The sequence below is a fragment of the Nicotiana sylvestris genome, chromosome 3, assembly GCF_000393655.2.
Source record: "Nicotiana sylvestris chromosome 3, ASM39365v2, whole genome shotgun sequence".
Classification (NCBI taxonomy): domain Eukaryota; kingdom Viridiplantae; phylum Streptophyta; class Magnoliopsida; order Solanales; family Solanaceae; genus Nicotiana; species Nicotiana sylvestris.
In genome coordinates this window covers 207,903,278-207,924,038 of record NC_091059.1, presented here as the reverse complement: position 1 = coordinate 207,924,038, position 20,761 = coordinate 207,903,278, and the positions used below count along the sequence as shown (strand labels likewise).

At 36.6% G+C, this 20,761-nt stretch overlaps 1 protein-coding gene across 1 annotated transcript; it reads right to left on the bottom strand.

Moving 5' to 3' along the window:
• Positions 1-1,747: 1,747 nt before the first annotated feature.
• LOC104229766 (BAG family molecular chaperone regulator 6-like) lies at positions 1,748-2,800 on the bottom strand. The gene has a single exon (XM_009782467.1). The coding sequence runs from the start codon at positions 2,798-2,800 to the stop codon at positions 1,748-1,750; it is 1,053 nt and encodes a 350-aa protein (XP_009780769.1).
• Between the last annotated feature and the right edge of the window lie 17,961 nt (positions 2,801-20,761).

Below are 20,761 nucleotides of genomic sequence, written 5' to 3'. Positions count from 1 at the left end.
TTCGTTCAGATTTATCTTTACACTAAAAGTGGCTAATTTTCGATTGCTTTTGAAACTGTGGCTATTTTTGAATGACCACTTGTGATTCTGGCTATTTTTGAATTTCTTCCTGTAGTAAAAATAGCACCTAGGGGTGACAAACAGGCAGGTTGGGTCAAATATGGATTGGGTTAAAACGGGCAATGTAAAAATGGATAAAATATTCGACCCGAACCATATTTAATATGAATAAAAAATAAGTTGACTGACAGATAATATAGATATCCATATTATCCATGACTTCTTGAATATGATCACTTTTGAGAGAATTCCTAGTTTCTCAAACTTGAGGAATCCCCAATTTAAGGCTTTACAAATGTAAAAGTTAAAATCATTAGTTATCCATTGATTATTTCTTTTCTAAATGGATTTTTGGTTCTTATCCATATTTGACCCATTTTTAAAAAGTTTATTATCTAACCCATTTTTAATGGATAATATGGGTGCATATGATATGACACACATACCTTTTGTAAAGAGAGAGAAAGAGAGAGTCATTGTTGGAAACCTGTGTTTGAACAAAAAATGTTGAACTTTTTGTTAAACTAATTAAATAAGAAGACTTTGGGCAAATCATAACCAACGATAATTTATTCTAGACCGCAGATATAAGACGAGAGTAAGTAAGCATATCACACATAAGATTTAGCTATAACAGTGATCGAATCCCATCGTATAAGAGGAGGATGGTAATTTTCATAATATCAAGCAAATTAAGAAGATGTAAAAAAGTCACCGATATTTTGCAAGGTAGAACACCTTACATTTGATATGATTATATTAACAATTTATATTGAGGATCTGAACTTCCTTCCTTCTTTCTTCTTCATGGTGGAGAGAGATGAAGATTTCTCTTCTTTTCAGGAAACATGTGTCTTTTGATTTTTTTCCGCCCCCCTTGCTTCTTCTTCTCACTTAGTTTATATACTAGGTCTTCTCCCTTACCCAATGGTCATTAATCGTAGCACTTAAGCCATTCGACTATATTACGGGGCTTTAAGCCATTCGACTATATTACGGGGCTGAACCCTTAAAATATCGTAATATTTAATTCGCCTCTCAGACGTTTTAAATACATGACATCGACCGTGATCGAGATGCATGCCGTTACAGCGTGATATGGATACAACGGTCCCTGTATTTTTCGATCAGACTAGTGTGTAATCTTTACTAAAATAATAATTAGTGCACAATTGTATTTGTTAATGGTAACAGCTATTAAATTTACTATTTCTTTCATTAATTGATATGAAGAGACATAACTTTCGGGCTTGTTAAAGCAAAACAAATATTCTACTAAAAAAATTCAAAAATCTAAGAAAATAAATAAATATGATTTTTGGTCCAAGAGAGGTTCAAGTCACAACTTCCATGCCTCCCATACATATAAGAGAGATGTAGCTAACCTCATAAGAGGATAAGCCGAATAAGAATGACACATACGATGATGACGTTTTAGTGCTACGGGAAAATTACCATTTTAGTTCGAGTAACTAAACCAAAGAATCACAAGGCGAAAGTCCAGCATAATACAATGAATTACGGTAATAATCTATACATTCCAATATCTGTGTTTTATGCAAGTACACGTCCTAAAATAACTAAAATATGAATGGGTCTGAGAAGACGAAGAAAAACAAAAACAATTAACTGCTCGTTAGAAATACAGAGTCATTGTAAACACTCTCAAACAAGATTGGAGCAGTTTTTAAGCACCATGCCTCTTTTTCTTTGGTTTTGCCTTCAACCTATCACATAGGAAAGCTTTCTCTAATTGCGCCACCCTCTGCGCCAGCGAATTCAGCATCAGCGTTTGCATTTCGTTTCTCTGGCACATCTCATTCATCATTCTCATCATCTTCTCATTATTTTCCACCATTTTCTCCATCAACTCTCTGTTTTTTCTACTCTCATCTTCCCCGTGTAACCCTGCTTCATTCTCCTCCTCATCAATTCTTTCAATTCTCTCCACACTTAACTCCGGCAACTCATCAGACTTCTCAATTGATGGCGCTGCATCGAATTCGCCCTCTACTTGTGTTTTCTCGTCTTTCTTCGTACAATTCAATGCTGCTTGATTTTTTGCTTCCACACTCTGCTCCAATAGATCAGAAACTTCACTCTGATATGTCGAATTTTCATTTTCGTTCTGATTTCCTGTGGAATGGGGGATGTATTCGGTCTGATTGACCAATTTAGGGACTTCATCGGAATCATTGTATATATTCTCCTCTTTGACTGCAATTTGATTACATGCTGAAACAATAAAGTCAATTTTCTCTTGCAAAGAGATTACCTTTTTAATCACAGCCTTTCTGCAGTCCCTAACACCGGAATCAACCCCACGAACGGAATCCAATTTCAAAAGCAGAGACATCAGCGTCTCATTAACCCGCAACCTCTCCCTTTCGTCTCTCTGAATCAACTCCGCCATTTCGCCGCACAAAATCTTGCGCTCAATTTCGTCAACCTCTTTTCGTATTGATATGATTTTCTTCACGTTTTTTCTCACTAAAAAGCCTCTGAATACCGTCTGAATCCTTAAGGAGAATACGGATGGGTCCGGCTTAGGTTTCTGAGTCTTCAAGGCTGAAACGGACCGCTCAGGATCCGAACCGACGAAATGGACCGGAATCTGAACTGCCGGTTTAATACCGATAGCATTTTGATGTATCGGCCGCACAGGTATTCCTCTCATGTTTGAGGAATAGCGAGGACGAGTCGGCTGGGACCAATAGCTTCCATAGAATGGGCTTTCCATTTGTTAACTTTGTTGAGATTCTTTTGATAGCTAAAGAGATATAGTAGTGTTTTACGATGAAAGAAGCGGGGAGGTTTTCTGCTATTTATGTATTTGGGAGAGAAACTGAAATGAATGTTCCAGAAGTTTCAGGAGTTCTTTTTGGAAGGCATGGAAATATCGTAGCTTTCGCAGTAGTGATGTAGAATGTTCCTCAAACTGTTGCACCGCAATCAACTCTTTGAAAAAGTAATACTTCCTATTTATAATTTATCGCGGTACAATAATAAAATTAAAATGATTTTTTTTTAAATTAACTAGAGATAGAAAAATAAAATATTTACTAACAAAATTGTCCAATTGAAAAAAAAAAACCTTACACTTACAATAAGTTGACGCGATAGAAATTGATCAGAAGGACATATAATTATCTATTTCGATTGAGGACCCTATGAAACTTAGTACTGTTATCATGTTAGCGGACACAATTGTCATTCATCATGGAAAAAACTTATTATTATTAAAAACTCAATTGGAGAACTGAATAGACTATACAAAAATATTCGCATATCTTAATTAAATTCGATATAGATAAAGAAAGTGAATATTACGAAGATCATTTTTAGACGAAAGGCTATTTTAGAATATTTATTTGGGCTAATTGAGGTAATGCATACCCTTATTATTATATATAAAAAATTTATAGTCAACAACTAAAACTCATGGGAGGAAGATCCATATTATAAGCATACATAATAATTTATTGAATAACTCTATTTTTCATAATTTCAAATGGTTACAATTGAAAATTAAAGGTTAGACTTGAAGGATGGATGAATTATTATATGCAGCGGAAGCAATCCCAGTATCCAAATTACATGTAATCTAAATAACTAGTATAAATGGAATTTCACAGGTTATTTCTTGAAGCGTGAACAAAGCTCATCTATCTCGTGAGACTCCAATTCCACAGCAATTCGATGAAATCTCCATCACCCACACGATGACAATCTCCGAACGTTCCATGGTATTCTACTGTGTTACCCAAATAATACCCGAAAATAGTAATTTCGTGTGGGCAAATTTTTTTAGGAAAAAGGCTGAAAAATTCGGCCACTCTTGTTCTCTTTCCTCTAGGTGAAAAACTTTATATATTTATAGCATAAGTTTTAACGGTTAAAACCCTTTTTCAAAACCTGTTGTGTTTCCTTTTCCACCAGAAAAAGGATTCCTTTATTTCCGATTATTTAGGCACAATAAGGACCACAAAATTTAATTAACAAGGCTCCAATTATGAAATTAATTTCTAATTTTCGAAATTAATATCCACCATAATTAAGTACGAATTATTCCACTAAAAATCCGTAATTGCACTCCTTATTCAATTTCGAAATTTATCCATTAAATCTTATTTAACTCCCTATGTTAAGATTCAGATACTAATCAATTAAATTAAATTACTGACGATTTAATTTATTGATTATTTCCTTTAGACTTTCGCTTAACTTAATTCATGTATCAGATACAAAATCCACCAGCTGGGTTTACACATGAAAACTTATAAGCTTTCATAAAGGTGTATCATCAATCTCTAAACCGAGACATGGATTCCATCAACTAACTATTATTTCGCCAATGTACATTATTATTATCCAATTTACCAGGCATATTGACCCATGAAAGAATCTCGCCTTTTAATAAATCAAAATAATAATAATGTACACAGCTAATAATAATTATATCAAGATTAAGAGTGTAAGTATATTTAATGGCTAGAGATTTTATTTTATTAAGTCAGTATAAAATACTTATCTCTACTTGGTTCGTTCAATACATACAAAATATACTAGTACAAGAAGTTGGAATTAAACCATTCCCATAATCAAGATAAATTATATTTGATCTTGTGCTACAATCATTCCTGATGGTTTGTCCAATTCCATCATTAGATTGTGAACTCAAACTTTATACTTATAAGAACCGATTATTTAATCTTCTGTGTATAAGTTAAACTCTATATACTAAATCATCTACTATATAAGCAAATGACACAAACTAATATATGATATATTTAAAACTTTATTAAAATTGAATAAACAATTGTTTCATAATAACTACTATATCTAAACCAAACCCATGGTTAATAGTATATATCCCAACAATCTCCCACTTAGACTTTTAACAATGACAATTATTAGACTACACTATATCCAAATGCATGATTAATAGTATATGCCCCAATAATCTCCCACTTAGACTCATAACCATGCATCTACAACTTTCTCAGGCATTCTTTTACATGACTATTAAAAGTCTTCACCAAATAAGGTTTTGTTAAAGAATCTTGCCAAGTTATATCTGATGCAATATTTGTCCAGTAGTACTTTGTCGTAATTATCTAGTTTGGTATTAAACTCTTCAGAGATCCTGTTACCGAAACTATCCCAAGAATGAACACCGAACTATAATTTTCTTTAGCTTTCTCCCACTAAGACGAAGTACCACTAATATTACCTTCGTTACCTCACGACATTGAAATATTAGTGACTTCTTACTATAGTGTTCAATGTTCAAACATCACTCCCACTCGATAAAGGCATATTATGTCTATTAACGTTCTCCCACTACTTAAATGCAATGGAACGTCAATTCCGACGTGTGGGTTTTGATGTTCTTGAACATCTAGTTATTTCTTTGCCCAGTTCCTGTAAAAATAGTTACTTCTAGGAACATGTTTTATTAAACAGTCCTTATCTAGAAAAATGCATTTGTTTTAACAATTGCCTTATTTTCTTTAGGACAATAAAATAAAACTCTAATCGTTTTCTTGGATATTCAATAAATATGCACCTATCCATTCTTAGTTCCAACTTACATATCCGCTTTCTCTTTCAGCACATATGCGGGGCAATCCTATATCTGAACATGCCACAGACTGAGCTTACATTCAATCCAATGTTCTATAGATGTCCCAGGTACTAACTTAGAATGAACTAAATTCAGAATGTAATTTGCGGTTTTCAAGAAATATTCCAAAAACAAATAAGGCAAATCTGAATAATACGTCATTAATCTATCCATGTCCAAAAGAGACTTATTTCTTCTTTCTACTACACCACTTTATTATAGAGTTTACGGTGTAGTCAATTGAGATGTAATCCTTTATTCTGATAAGTAACAAAAGAACTCTTTAGAGAGGTACTCGCCACTACAATCAAATTGCAGTAACTTAATATATTTTCTTGGTGCTTCTCCATTTCAAGTCTTAAAATCTTGAATTACTTAATTCATTAAGACTTACGGTGCATCAGATAAATACATTAATATTTTGAGTAATCATTTATGAATGTCACAAAAATACTCAAAACTGTCTCTTACCAATATATTCATTTAACCATACAAATCAGAAGGGACTCATTCTAGCTTATCACTAGCTTTATTTCCTTTTGAAGGGAAATAACCTTTAGTCAAATTTCCTTCCAAACGGGATCTACAAGTTGATAGTGCCTCTACTTTCAATGAACCTTAAGGTCTATCCTTGACCAACTTGAAATCTTAACCAGATTAATATGACTTAGACAAAAGTGCACAGATAAGTTTTACTCAATTTTAAAGAACATATTCTCTTATGAGGTAGACTAATATTGTTCTGTTTAGGAGAGACATTAATATACAACAACAATGTCATGCATTCATGTACCACAAGAGATAAAATATTTATCAAGCTCAATAACTCAAGAGTTATTCGAAAAATAAAACAAATATCCATCTCTTATTTTGCCCAGAAACCGGAATTAATTTCCTTCTAACAAAAAGTACATATATTGCATTCTTTAAATTAATGTCTTATCACTAAAAGAAAATTGTAACAAGTAATACGACAAATTGCATAAAGTCGTCGTAGAGTTGATATAAAAACATTAAATAGATCATAATAAGTCAAAACACTGAATATTAAAATTCAGACTGCATTCAATATTTATATACATACTGTGATGACCCGGCCGATCGTCTCATGAGTTACCACTTCGTTTTCCTAATTTCTGCTTCTTATTGCTTTGTTTATCAGTTCTATGTGTGATAGGGTTGGTTGACTCGGGTTCAGGGAGGTTTTGGTGAGGTTTGAGGCACTTAGTCTCTTTTGAGGAAGCTTAAGTTGGAAAAGTCAACCGAATGTTGACTTATGTGTTAGAGGGCTCGAGTGTGAGTTCAGATGGTTGTGATAGCTTCGGGGGGTGATTTGAGACTTAAGAGCGTGATCAGAATGTGTTTTGGAGGTCCAGAGTAGATTTAGGCTTGAATTGGCGAAATTGAAATTTTGGCGTTTTTCGGTTGATAGGTGAGATTTTGATAGAGGGGTCAGAATGGAATTTCGGGAGTTTCAGTAGTTCCATTGTGTTATTTGGGATGTGTGTACGAAATTTCAGGCCATTCGGACGTGGTTTGGTATACTTTTTGATCAAAAGCGTAATTCGGAAGATTTTGGAAACTTAGGCTTGAATCTGAAGTGTTTTGGTTGATTCGATGTTGTTTGAGGTGTTTTGAAGATTGATATAAGTTTGAATGGTGGTATATGAGGTGTTTGTGCTTTTTGTTGAGGTCCCGGGGGCCTCGGGGTGATTTCGGATGGTTGGCGGAAGATTAGAGTTGGGTTGTGGCAGCTGAAGTTTTCCCATTGCTGTCATAACTGCACCTACAGCTAGGGGACTACAGGTGCGGTCTTGCAGAAATGAATTAGGAGTCGCAGAAGTGGAAAGAGCCTAGGAAGGCTGGAGCCGTAGAAGCGGCTGAGGAGCTGCACCTGCGATGGCGCATGTGCGGGCAGTGCATCGCAGATGCGACGTCTGGGGCTTAAGTGAAAAACCGCAGAAGCGGTTCATTGACTGCAAAAGCGGTACTGCAGAAGCAGGGAATTGGTCGCAGGTGCGGAATCCCTGGGCTAGAAGGTATAAAAGAAATCCTTCGCGATTTTTGAGTTGTTCTTCACCATTTCAAGTCGGTTTTGGAGCTTTTTGGGAGATTTTGAAGAGGGAATCAAGGGATATCATCTAGAGGTAAGATTTTTGAGTCTAATAATCGATCCTATGGTATTATTTCACAGACTAGGACTGTAATTAATGAAAATTAAGGGTTAAAATTAGGAAACTAGGGCTTGGTATTGGAGACCTAGACTTGAGGATTTGAGGGGCCATTTGTGGTAGGATTTCGGGACTTTTGATATGTATGAACTCGTGGGGAGTTAAGGAATCTATTTATGTGAATTTTATCGAATTCCAAGACATGGGCCCGGAGGTCGAGTTTTGATAATTTTGGGATTTGTGTTGTAAATTGATTATTTTTGCATGAGCTTCGTTCTCTTAGCATATTTTAACGTCGTGATTCTGATTTTGGATTTTGACGTGAGTTGAGGCTGAATCGTGGGGAAAAGGCATCGCGAGCTAGAGTTTGGGCCGGATTGAGGTGAGTAATGATTTAAATATTTTTCTGAGGGTATGAAACCCCGGATTGCCCATCGTGGTGCTATATTGAGGTGACACACACGCTAGATGACAAGCGTGGGGTCGGGCACTGTGACACCTCATTTTTTCTACCCCCGAAAAGGGGTGTATGAGAGTTTTTTCCAATTTAAGTGACAATCGAAACGGGATTATTTTATTTAAAATTCAAAGTCGCCACTTGGGATAATTTATGGTGTCCCAAGTCACCGATTTAAATTCCCGAATCGTGGAAGGATTGACTCTGTTTTACAGTCCGCGAACACAGAAATCCGGGTAAGGAATTCTGTTAACCCGGGAGAAGGTGTTAGGCATTCCCGGGTTCTGTGGTTCTAGCACGGTCACTCAACTGTTATTATTGGCCTATTTATTTGATTTTAAAACATCTTTGAAACCTATGTGCATTTTAAAACTCTTTTTTAAGAACCGCATTTATTCAATATTGTTACATATTGCAAATCATATCATGGGAACCGTACCCACGATCTACAATATGTTTAATTTTTAAAGATTAAATTGTGGTCAGGTCACATAAATGTACCCCCGGATTTTAGTAATTAGGCGTCACAACTACGTCACGGGAACCATACCCGTAGCTATGACAATTATTTAATTAGCGCGCCTAAAGCAAACTACGAAGGTTCAAGGCATTTCTAAACTAATTTTGTATTTATATGAGGGCCATAGGTTATGGATTTTATTTGCGTATGGCGCACCTCGACTTATTTTCTAAAAGGATTAGCTCTTGATTTAAATTGGTGAGGGCCATGTATTATGAGTTTTAAGCATGGCACACCTCAATTTTTTTTAAAAAGTTTATGTATATTAAAGGCAAACTAAAGGTGCTATTTTAATCTAACTTAAAAAAAACTAATTATCACAACCAAGTCACGGGAATCGTACCCGTAGTTGTAATAGTTTAAAAGCATGCCTAAAGCAAACTACGGATATTCAAAGATTTATTTCCTAAACGACTTTGAGATTATTGTGAATCAAATTAAATAAATTAAGGTGGGGGAAGGCGGGTTCGCATTTAAGGAGACGGTTTAGCCCTATTGTACTGCTTCGGGCCCTTATCGAGATTGAATTGCTTTTGAGCATATTATTTAAGAGGCCCCGTCCAAAGCAAGCAAATCTTGCTAATCAAATTTGACCAAGGGACAAAATGTATAAAAAAAAACTTTGCATATATACCTATAACAACGTACAGAACATAAGGATATATTCTTATCCATTAGACCTATTTTTACTAGTAAACCTTCAATTACTTCATTTAAAGGAAATTAAACTTGGTAAACAGATAAAACATAGTAAAGCAACATCATTCCATGAAACTCGGTGAAAAAAGAAACACAACAACATTAAAGAGCCAATAACAGTCCAAAAAAAGAACAGGCCTACTAACATCAAAATAGAATCGTCGTGAAATGATATCAAAATCGTTAAAGTCCTCTTTTCTCAATTATCAAATTCCTATAGTTTCAAATGATAATAAAAATTTTCATTTGCTTGTCCAAAGCAAATCAACAGATTGAACAAAATGGCATGGAAAAACTGGAGCCAAATCAAATCAGTATTTTATTCATTCGAAACTAGCAACAATCAGATAATTAGAAGTGCACCTACCTTGTATTTTGAAAGAAACGAAGGAAAAGCAACACGAAGTTCAGCAACAATTTTCATCCATAACAAACAACAATCGCAGCAAGACAACTCCAATTAGAGCTTCGACAACTTACAAAGGGAAAAATCACAAGGACCTTCGATGTGAAGTAAAATTGGCACACATGAATCGCACTGAGACCTCAGACGGAACTTCAGACCCTGATCAAGAATTTCCTTTTTTTTGTTTCCTGCTGGGTCTTGTGGTAACAGGATGATAAAAACTCAGTTGTGTTAATGGAATAAAGGAAAGGGATGGTGGCTTTTGGAGAGCGAATCTGCAGTGAGATTTTTAACTTCTAGAGATGCAAATGGCTTTAATAATGAAGGAAAAAATGAAGTGATGCTCAACGGGGAAGATGATGTTGCTGTGGTAAGTTTACATAGCTATACAAAAAAAGAAATTCAAAGAGAATATGATTATTTCACAGTAACCTTTTGTGGCTATCTGTTTGGAGAAGAATAAGATTAGAGGATTAGGGATGAGGCCTCGTTCTTTTCAAGAGATGAGAGTTCTCCTTTTTGTACTGTGACTGATTTTAGGTAGGGATCTGATGTGTATGAAGGAGATGAAGGCTGGGCAACGGTTTCTTCTTCATTGTCTTAGGTTTTTAGGTCTTAGGCATTATTGGTTGTGTCTTCTTCAGCCCTTAGGCGTTAGTCTAGAGTCTCAAACGGCTGATTTATAAATGTGTCCAGGGTCCGATTTTAGGTCCTAGGGGTTTAGGTATTTGTAGGTTTTTTTAGGTTAAGGGGTATGGGCATAGGAATTATGGGCTAGGTCCGAAAATTAGGTCTAAAAATGGGTCGTTTGAGCCCGAATTTTATTCTTTCCCCGCGAACGAGACTAAAATACGATCTCATTTATTAATTAGTCCTACTTAAGTAAAATAACTATTAAAATAAAACTGACGGTCAAAACAAAATTATTTTTGGTATTTTTCATGATTAAAAATGACTACAAAACATTAATGAAATTATTTTTTTGTAATTTTTATTTTCTTGTAATAAAATAAAGTAAAAGAGTCAAAATTAGTTGAAATAACGATATTAGGTCTAAATTAAATATTTACGTGCTAAAATATGAAAAATCTTGGGGAGGGTCAAAAATCACATGTCTACAACTGCCCCTTTTTGACTGGAAACGCGAAGAGTTTTCAGAGAAAGAACGACTAGATAGGTTTTTTGACCCGACCTTTATTTAACCAAAAACTAAGAGGAAGGAGAATGTGACCGAGCCTTGGTATCTGAGCTGCCTACATATCCTTGGCTATAAAGGAATCAAGCCATGTGTAGTTCAGAAGTGAGTGAGATGATGGAGTATACCGAGGTGGAGAGCCGGTCGAGGTGCCATTCCATCGAGATTCTGGTCCGCAGTCCTGTTATTACATCAAAATCAAAAATTGAAAAAAACTAACTAAGCCTGTCAACTATGAGTTACAAGATTCCTATCTATAAGTCTTCTGAAACTTGATCTTAAGTCTTGAATGGTTCTTCATGCAGACTTTGGATTTGAACCTTGACGCTTGCTAGTTGCATGTGTTAGTTCATTCTTCTTCAGCTTTTCGGATCAAAACCATACATGTAGTGCTTGTGACTTCAACCATGACTTGAGCAGTTCACATCTTTCATCTGCTTCTGCATTTGGATTCACTTCCCTTTTTCTTCTTTTTCCTTTTTCTTTGGATTGTGACTAACTTCGGTTGATCATCTTGGATTGTTGACTCACATTCTTGCCACGAGCTTCTTTTGTTGCTGACTTGAATTGCATTCTGAAGTGAATTCTCTTATTCTCCATGTGGCGCCTGATTGCCAACATTTGAACTGTATTCCCTTGCTCTCCAGGTGGGCTCCTGATTACCAATACTTGAATTGTACTCCCTTTGTTACCTTAAACTGCTTTCCCTTGAAACATGTGCTATCTTCCTTTAAAACTTGAACTACTTTCCTTATTCTCCAGGTGGGTGCCTGATTGCCAAAACTTGAACTGTATTCCCTTGCTTTCCAGGTGGGCACCTGATTGCCAAAACTTTAACTGTATTCCCTTGCTCTCCAGGTGGGCGCCTGATTGCCAAAACTTTAATTGTTTTTCCTAAAAAATTGAACTACTTCCCTTTGTTCTCCAGGTGGGCACCTGATTTCCAACAATTGTACTGCTTTTCCGTCGAAACTTGACTCATTTTCCCTTTGTTCTCCAGGTGGGCTCCTGATTGCTGAACTTGAACCGTCTCCCTTTGAACATTGCTGCTTTCCCTTTGTACTCCAGGTGGGCTCCTTATTTCCAACACTCGTACTATTTTTCCCTTGACTCGTTTTCCCTTTGTTCTCCAGGTAGGTTCCTGATTGCTGAACATGAACCATCTTCCCTTGAACGTTGCTACTTTCCCTTTGTTCTCAAGGTGGGCTCCTGATTTCCAACACTTGTACTGCTTTTCCCTTGACTCATTTTTCCTTTGTTCTCCAGGTGGGCTTCTGATTACTGAACTTGAACTGCTTTCCCTTTGTTCTCCAGGTGGGCTCTTGATTTCCAACACTTGAACTGCTTTCCCTTTGTTCTTCAGGTGGGCTCCTGATTTCCAACACTTGAACTGCTTTCCCTTTGTTCTCCAGGTGGGCTCCTGATTTCCAACACTTGAACTGCTTTTCCCTTTGTTCTCCAGGTGGGCTCCTGATTACCAACACTTAAATTGCTTTCCCTTTGTTCTCCAGGTGGGCTCCTAATTTCCAACACTTGAACTGTTTTCCCTTTGTTCTCCAGGTGGGCTCCTGATTTCAAACACTTGACTTGCTCTCCCTTTGTTCTTCAGGTGGGCACCTGATTTCCAACACTTGAACTGCTTTCCCTTTGTTCTCCAGGTGAGCTCCTGATTTCCAACACTTGACTTGCTTTTCCTTTGTTCTCCATGTGAGCTCCTGATTACCAACACTTGAATTTCTTTCCCTTTGTTCTCCAGGTGGACTCCTGATTTCCAACACTTGACTTGCTCTCCCTTTGTTCTCCAGGTGGGCTCCTGATTACCAACACTTGAATTGTTTTTCCCTTTGTTCTCCAGGTGGGCTCTTGATTTCCAACACTTGAACTGCTTTCCCTTTTTCTCTAGGTGGGCGCATGATTTCCAACACTTGAACTGCTTTCCCTTTGTTCTCCAGGTGGGTTCCTGATTACCAATACTTGCATTGCTTTCCCTTTGTTCTCCAGGTGGGCTCCTGATTACCAATACTTGAACTGCTCTCCCTTGCTCTTTAGGTGGGCGCCTGAGCCATGCTTTCTTCCTGGAGGATCTCTGCAAAATGAACTAAATTCCTTGCCCCTGAACCATGCTTTTCCTCATGGAGGGTTCCTGCAGATCGGACAAATTTTTCTTTCCCCTTCTCAAACCGCCTTTGTGCTGACAAAATTTGGGCACGACACTTGAAAAAACTTCAAACTTTCAAGCTTTGATTTGGACACAATTTTCGTCCTTGTTTCAAACAAAGAAAACTTGTGAGTTTATAAATATGGTAGTTGGTTTGTGGCCTTGACTTTGAGGGCGATTGCTCCTTCACTTCCCATGATAACTTTGATTTCAACTCGAAAGACCTTGCTTGTTTATTGATTATCCACTTTATCTGCCACCTTTTCACAGAAAATATCTCTGATCTGTTCAAACCCAACATCCTCTATCTGTTGCATTTTGCTCATGAATTGACGTTTACTGAACCTTTATATTCCACATGAATCCCAAAGTATGTTGATTGTTACCAACTCAGTGTGTGTACTATTTTTCCCTAACGTATGCCACTAGCCTTGGCCTTGAGGTCTATTGCTCCTTCACTTGCCCTGATAACTTTGATTTTCGTTTGGAGGACCTTGCTTGTCATTGGTTAACCACTTTCTCTGTCAACCTTATCACAAAAAACACCTTTGATATGTTCACCCAACATTCTCTATCTGTTGCATTGTTCATGAATTGACATATACTAAACCTTTGTATTTCACATGAATCCTAAAGCACGTTGATTGTTACCAACTCAGTGCGCACGCAGTTCTTTCCTGACTTACGCCACTTTGATGTGCTAGCCAGATCCCGTTTTGTGCAATTGGAAAGCTGGTGGCAAATTTTGAAATCATTTCTCACTTGTTCTGACCAAACAGACTCAAGAAGAGGAAGTAAAAAAAATAGAGTAAAGGACAATGGAAAGAGATGATTCCTAGCAAGAAAACTACAAAGTAGAAACTTATCAGATGTGGATACCAACTCTAATGACCATGACATGCACCTGTGGCCTAATCTGTCAAGCAAGTCTGATGTTCAACTCTTGTTATACCCCTAAACTGTGAAACTGGGCTTCAATGCTCCGATTATCCAATCTGATTCACAATCCTTATTAGATTTGTAGTGCCCGAAGGGTTTTCACCATCAAGCCTCTCTCATTTTGTTTTTTCTCTCAACTCACCATCGCCTTATGGTGCCTGTGAAGGTTTTCACCGATAAAACTCTCTCATTTTGTTCTTTTCTTATTATTTCCTCGGATTCTGCATATGGCATTAACCATGGTAAAACATCATATACTCTTGGCATGTCTAAACTCAGCACTCTCAAAGATTATCTGGGAGGTCTTTTTTGGATTGTAATGTGGCTTTTGGACAGGGGTAGAAAGAAAGGATATCATAAAGGCTCAAAATAACTAAGACAAAGGGGTTAATTTATTTACAACTTTTGGAACCCATTCTAAAAACTTTGCCACAATTTCTAAAATAAGGGAATTTGATTCTTTTTTTTTTCTTTTCTTTTGATGGAGTTACTAAGAAAGACTGCCCCACTTTCGACTTCGTGGGATTAGAAAATATTTATTTGGTATGACCGAACAGTAAGGCTGCCTACGTATCTTGTGGTGACAAGAATCAGGTCAAACGTAGTTCACAAGACTACTTTTTGGTACTATTTTCTTTTCTTTTTTCTTTTTCTTTTTTCTCTTTTTTCTTTGTTTTTTTTTTTGTTTTTTTTCTTGTCTTTTTTCTTTCTTTTTATTTATCTCTATTTTTCTCTTTCTTCTTTTTTTTTGAATTTTTCTTTTGGAACGAACTTTTCTAAAATAAACCTATGAGGAATTTTTTTTCCCGTATGACTTTAACTTGATTCCAAAAGAGAGGGGTCAAAGAAATCAGTACAGGCTCAAAAGGGGTACCAAAGGGTATAAAGTGTTTGGATAGTTGAAAAAGGGTCTCCCAATCTCTAAGAACACCAAGTATGACACATGCAACTTGAGGATGAAAATTGAAGATCATGCATACTATTTATTTTGAAGCTTCGACATTGATATCATTGATATGCCTTCCACTTTTCCTTAGCGCCTTGTCAAGTACAGAACCCTCGTTGGGTGATTCCCTCTTCACAATGGATATCCTCTATTAATTCAGAGAAAACTTTCTTGACTTTATCTTGTAACTTGAGATGTACTTGAACTCAAAGTTGTTTGCTTCAAATTGTCCGGGATGCACTCTCATTTAACGAATTCTTGTCACCCTGTTAACTTACCAACTTTTCTGCCCTAGTTTCACATGGTTCAGGCTTCAAATGATCTCGAAATGTCCAAATCTGTACTTATTTCCCTCAAGTGTCCCTATCATCTTCAAAATTTCTTCATTGCTTCGTGGCTAAACTAACTTTTAATACCAGGCCTAGAATTGTGCGTGCATGTCATGTCACTAGAACCTGCATGAAAAAACTATAAAAGGAGAAGAGAACTAAACAAAAATGACTAGAAATAATAGAAAATAGAAAATTGCATTAGACAGACGGTGAACGGGTTTGAACAACAAAACAAGCAAAATAAACTAGGGTACAACCCTTGAACAAACCTAGATAACACTAAATGAGTTACTACGACCAAAGGAACTAGGCAAAATAAAAGGATAGAAGGGTTTGAGTCACAAGACAATATCCGAATTACAACCCTGAAATAATCCGGACAACAGAAATGACACCAAAATGAACCACCAAGACTTCTCCCTGGCTAGCCAAGAAAGGAACGTCTTTCCAATTACCAAGCTCGACATCCTAGTCACTGGGTTTCGCATCAACATTACTAGAACCTTCACAAGTTTTCATCGCATTGTCCTTAGAAAATTACTTTTGGGTCTCTTTGGCCGGCTCGTTCTTAGGATCAACCTCAGGAATCAAGAGTGATAACGCTGAAAGCTTTGCGGCAAGTGGCCCTTCGAGAATCTCAGAAGAGTTCTCATATTCCTTTTCCACATAAAACATGTCCACCATATGCGTATCATTATGAACAGGCAATGGACTTTGGCTAGTATCTGCTACATTTGGATTTTGCACGGTAATGTCACCTGCATCAATAAGCTTCTGGACTGCTCATTTCAGATGCCAACACTTTTCTATGTCATGCCCCGGGGCATTAGAGCAATATGCGCACCTTTAAGAAAAATCAAAATTCTTTGGAAGAGGGTTTGGCATTTTTATCTGAATCGGCTTCAACATGTCCAATTGTCTCAACCTTTGGAACAGACTGGTATATGATTCTCCAATAGGAGTGAAAGACTTTTTTCTTTGTTGTTGCCTTCTCATTTTATACTCTGGCCTTGGTTGAAACCTTTTGCAGGTAGGTGGTTGATATGCTTAAGGAGGCGGGTAAGATATTTGCGGAAATGGTGCATGCCATCGTAGGTCTCATGGGTGTAGAGCATATGGTGGTGCATTGTGGATAGGGTACTGGGAAGGTGAGGTATGACTTTGAGGATTTTATGGAGAGAAGTAGCATCAGAGAGAAATATTTGGAGCACGAGGATATCTATGGGGTCGATATTGAGGCTGAAAGCATTGAGCATGAATGCCCACTGGATCCTGTCGTTGGGGTTCAGCAACATCGTTTCTATCAATGGGAGGACTGTCCCGAGCAACTTGTTCATTCCATATGAACCAAAATTCCCTAACACTTTCCTTGGTTTCTTTTCCATTTGAGATAGGGAGGAGCTGTCTAGGACAATGTCTATATTGTACTGAAAGTGCCGCACAAAATCTTGAGCCATGTCATCCCAGGTATGCCACTTACCGACATCTTGACGAGTATGCCATTCCAAAGCTACCCTAATCAGGCTCTCACTGAAATACGCCATCACCAGCTCATCTTTCCCGCCAACACTTCTCATTTCACTACAGTAACCTCTCAAATGGGCTACTGGATCTCCCCGCCCATCGTACAAATTAAACTTTGGCATCTTAATACTCTTTCAGCTTTCTGGATATCTCATCTTGCTCCACTGTCTTAGCAAGCTTTGCAGTCTCACCGGGAGGCTCAAAATGAGGAGCGTGAGAGTATGGACCCGAGACCTTGAAAATTAGTTCTGGAGCATAGTGTTGGGCATCGGGGACTGATGGTGGAGGATGCCCACTAATCCAAGCTTGGTATATTTTAGCCATATGTCTTTTCAACCTTAAGACCTCTTCTTTCAACTCAGATTCTGATTCAACAATTCCCTTAAATGGAACAACAACCCCTGTGTCCCCGTCTTTGTTAGCCATGGCTACCTTGCTCTTTGACCTTGTGTTGTATGGATGAGTTACTTAAAAACCACAAACCAACCACCCTTAATCTGCCCAATGAAGATAGCAAAAGGAACAAAATGGGGACATCCTGTTAGCGTTAGGGCATTTAACAGCTAAAAATATCACATTACGTGCAATGCATCTAGAAACAATTAACGATTCTAGAATGACTTTAAGGGTCACAAGGTCACTTGGCATCATCCCAATTTTGTTCATTTCAATTTTCTCCTTTCTTTTCTTTTTTAGTACTTCTTGGTTTGCTCATTTTCCTTCCTTTTTTTTCCAGTTTATCGCTCTTTTCTTTCCTCTCATTTCTCACATCCCATAATTTTACCTCTTTTTCCCTTTTTTTAATAAAAAGAAAAATGATTCGATCGAACCCTATGTAGGTTGCCTACGTATCATGACGCCGCATGAATCAGATCTTTGCGTAGTTCGGGAAGATCGGGAATAAAGTAAACACACTAACGTTCTCATTTTTTTTCTTTTTTTCTTTTACCTTAATGAATACTCTGATGAGAAATTATTAAGAAAAAACCCCTAGAAGAGAAAAATATTTTTGATTCTTTTTTTTAGGAAGGAAATCTAAAGGATGAACCAAAGAAAAATATTTTGAATTTTCGTTTGATATCCTGAAAGAAAGATTTCGAACTAAGAAATGAAAAAGATAAAAAATATTTTTGGATTTCAGTTTTGATTACCTAAGGGAGAAACTCTGAAGATAAACCAAACATAAAGTATGTTTTTTTTTCTTCTATGCACAATGTCCTGAAGTTATAGTAAAAATAAAAAGAATTTTTTTCTATTCATTTTTCATTAATTTCCCAAAGAAGAACCTCAAAAAAAAATCTTTTTGGATTTTTGGAATTAATCGCTTAAAGAAAACTTTTAAATAGGTACTAAAAGAAAATTCCTTTTTTTTTTTTTGAATTTTTAGTCTTAATGTACTAAAAGGAAATATAAAAACAATTTTAATTTTGAGTTCTAGATATTAATTTAGTAAAGGAAAACCACCTTAAAAGATTTTTTTTTTAATTTCTAGAATTAGTATTCTAAAGAAAACTTCTAACAGAAATATAAAACGCGAAACCTCTTTTTTGGATTTTTGAGTTACATCACACTTTTCAAATATAAAGTAGAAAGTATAATAACAAAAGACTCGATATTACTGTACAAAACTATAAAGTAAAAGACGACATAAAATGAAGAACAGACTCAAAACATAAAAAATAAAAAAAATCTCCTTTTGTAACTCCTAAATGCGATCCTGACTGGATGCTCCCGGGGTGTCTGTCATGTTTAAACTCCGGTAAGTAGACTCACACCTGTATGATAAAATTAAGACCAAATAAAGTTAAAGACCTAGAACGCTATGCGAGACAATAACCCTTCCTGTTTGACACATGTGAGACATGATTGTGATTATTTTTCTAAAATTAACCTATGTGGCTAAAAATGCAAGATTTGGCTAAGACCCCGCGAAGTCAAAAATCTAAGACTCACTAGGAAGACCGGACCCTATGTGAGTTGCCTACGTATCCCGCCCCGTGAGACGAGAATCAGGTTCGCGTAGTTCGGGCAAATTGGATAAGGACGAGAATTAAAAAAAACAACTAATTTAGAGAAAATATTTCTTTTGTCTCTTTTTTTTTAAAAAAAATGATGAGACATGTAAACTCTTTTTGGATTTTCTTTTTCCTTTTTTTGTTATATTTTTGAAAAAAATATAAATAATGGGAAAGTGCAAAATCTTTTTGGATTTTCCCATTTTCATTTTTTTGGTCTTTTCTTAAAAAGAAATGTGAAAGAAAAACATAACTGGGTCATACTTGCTTTATTATACACCTCACCCTCTTTTCTTTCTCATTTACCCTCAACCATCATTGGTCTGCCAAATGACCTCTTTTACCCTTGAAAATGACAACATGTAGCACATAAGATGCATCAGATTGGTCTTTTATTTTTTGGGTACACCTGTCCTAGACGGACCCAACCCCTATGTTGAGTCCCCAAAGTCAAATGCACATGATGCAAACAAGCATTCCTACTAGGGATCCGACATGAGACTGAGTTATTCTAAGTTCAAAACCTGGGTATATTGTTCAAGACTTGTGTATCCGAGCGGACAACTCGAGCCGGGGGAGCTACACACCGGGAACCAAAAGGCCATTCGGCTTTGTAACTTGTCCGAGCCCCTTCCTAATTTAAGGTATGACAGTAACAAAAGATGAGTCATGCCAGCGTGCACATCCCCGAAGATGAGAAGGGAAGGGTTTCGTAGCAGTTTATATACAATTCAAATAGTATCAAAGCGGTAAAAAGTAGCCTTTAGCACATTAGGCCTAAACATGTAATAAAACCAGATAATAAATAAAATACAAATATAACAATTATTCTAAGATCAAATTCTTGAACCCTAAGCCAGAGATTCTGGGTTCTTGTCCCCAGCAGAGTCGCCAGAACTGTCACACCTCCTTTTTCCTACCCCCGAAAAGGGGTATATGAGAGTTTTTTTCAATTTAAGTGACAATCGAAAAAAGATTATTTATTTAAAATTCAGAGTCACCACTTGGGATAATTTATGGTGTCCCAAGACACCAGTTTGAAATCCTGAATCGAGGAAGGATTAACTCTGTTTTACAGTCCGCGAACACAGAAATCCAGGTAAGGAATTCTGTTAACCCGAGAGAACGTGTTAGGCATTTTTGGGTTCCGCGGTTCTAGCACGGTCGCTCAACTATTATTATTGGCCTATTTATTTGATTTTTAAACATCTTTGAAACCTATGTGGATTTTAAAACTCTTTTTTAAGAACCGTTTTTATTCAATTATTGTTACATATTGCGAATCATGTCACGGGAATCGTACCCACGATCTACAACATGTTTAATTTTTAAAGATTAAATTGTGGCCGGGTCACATAAATGTACCCCCGGATTTTAGTAATTAGGCGTCACAACTATATAATGGGAACCGTACCTGTAGCTATGACAATTATTTAATTAGAGCGCCTAAAGCACACTACGAAGGTTCAAGGCATTTCTAAACTAATTTTGTATTTATATGAGGGCCATAGGTTATGGATTTTATTTGCGTATGGCGCACCTCGACTTATGTTCTAAAAGGATTAGCTCTTGATCTAAATTGGTGAGGGCCATGTATTATGAGTTTTAAGCATGGCACACCTCAATTTTTTTTAAAAGTTTATGTATATTAAAGTCAAACTAAAGGTGCTATTTTAATCTAACTTAAAAAAAACTAATTATCACATCCAAATC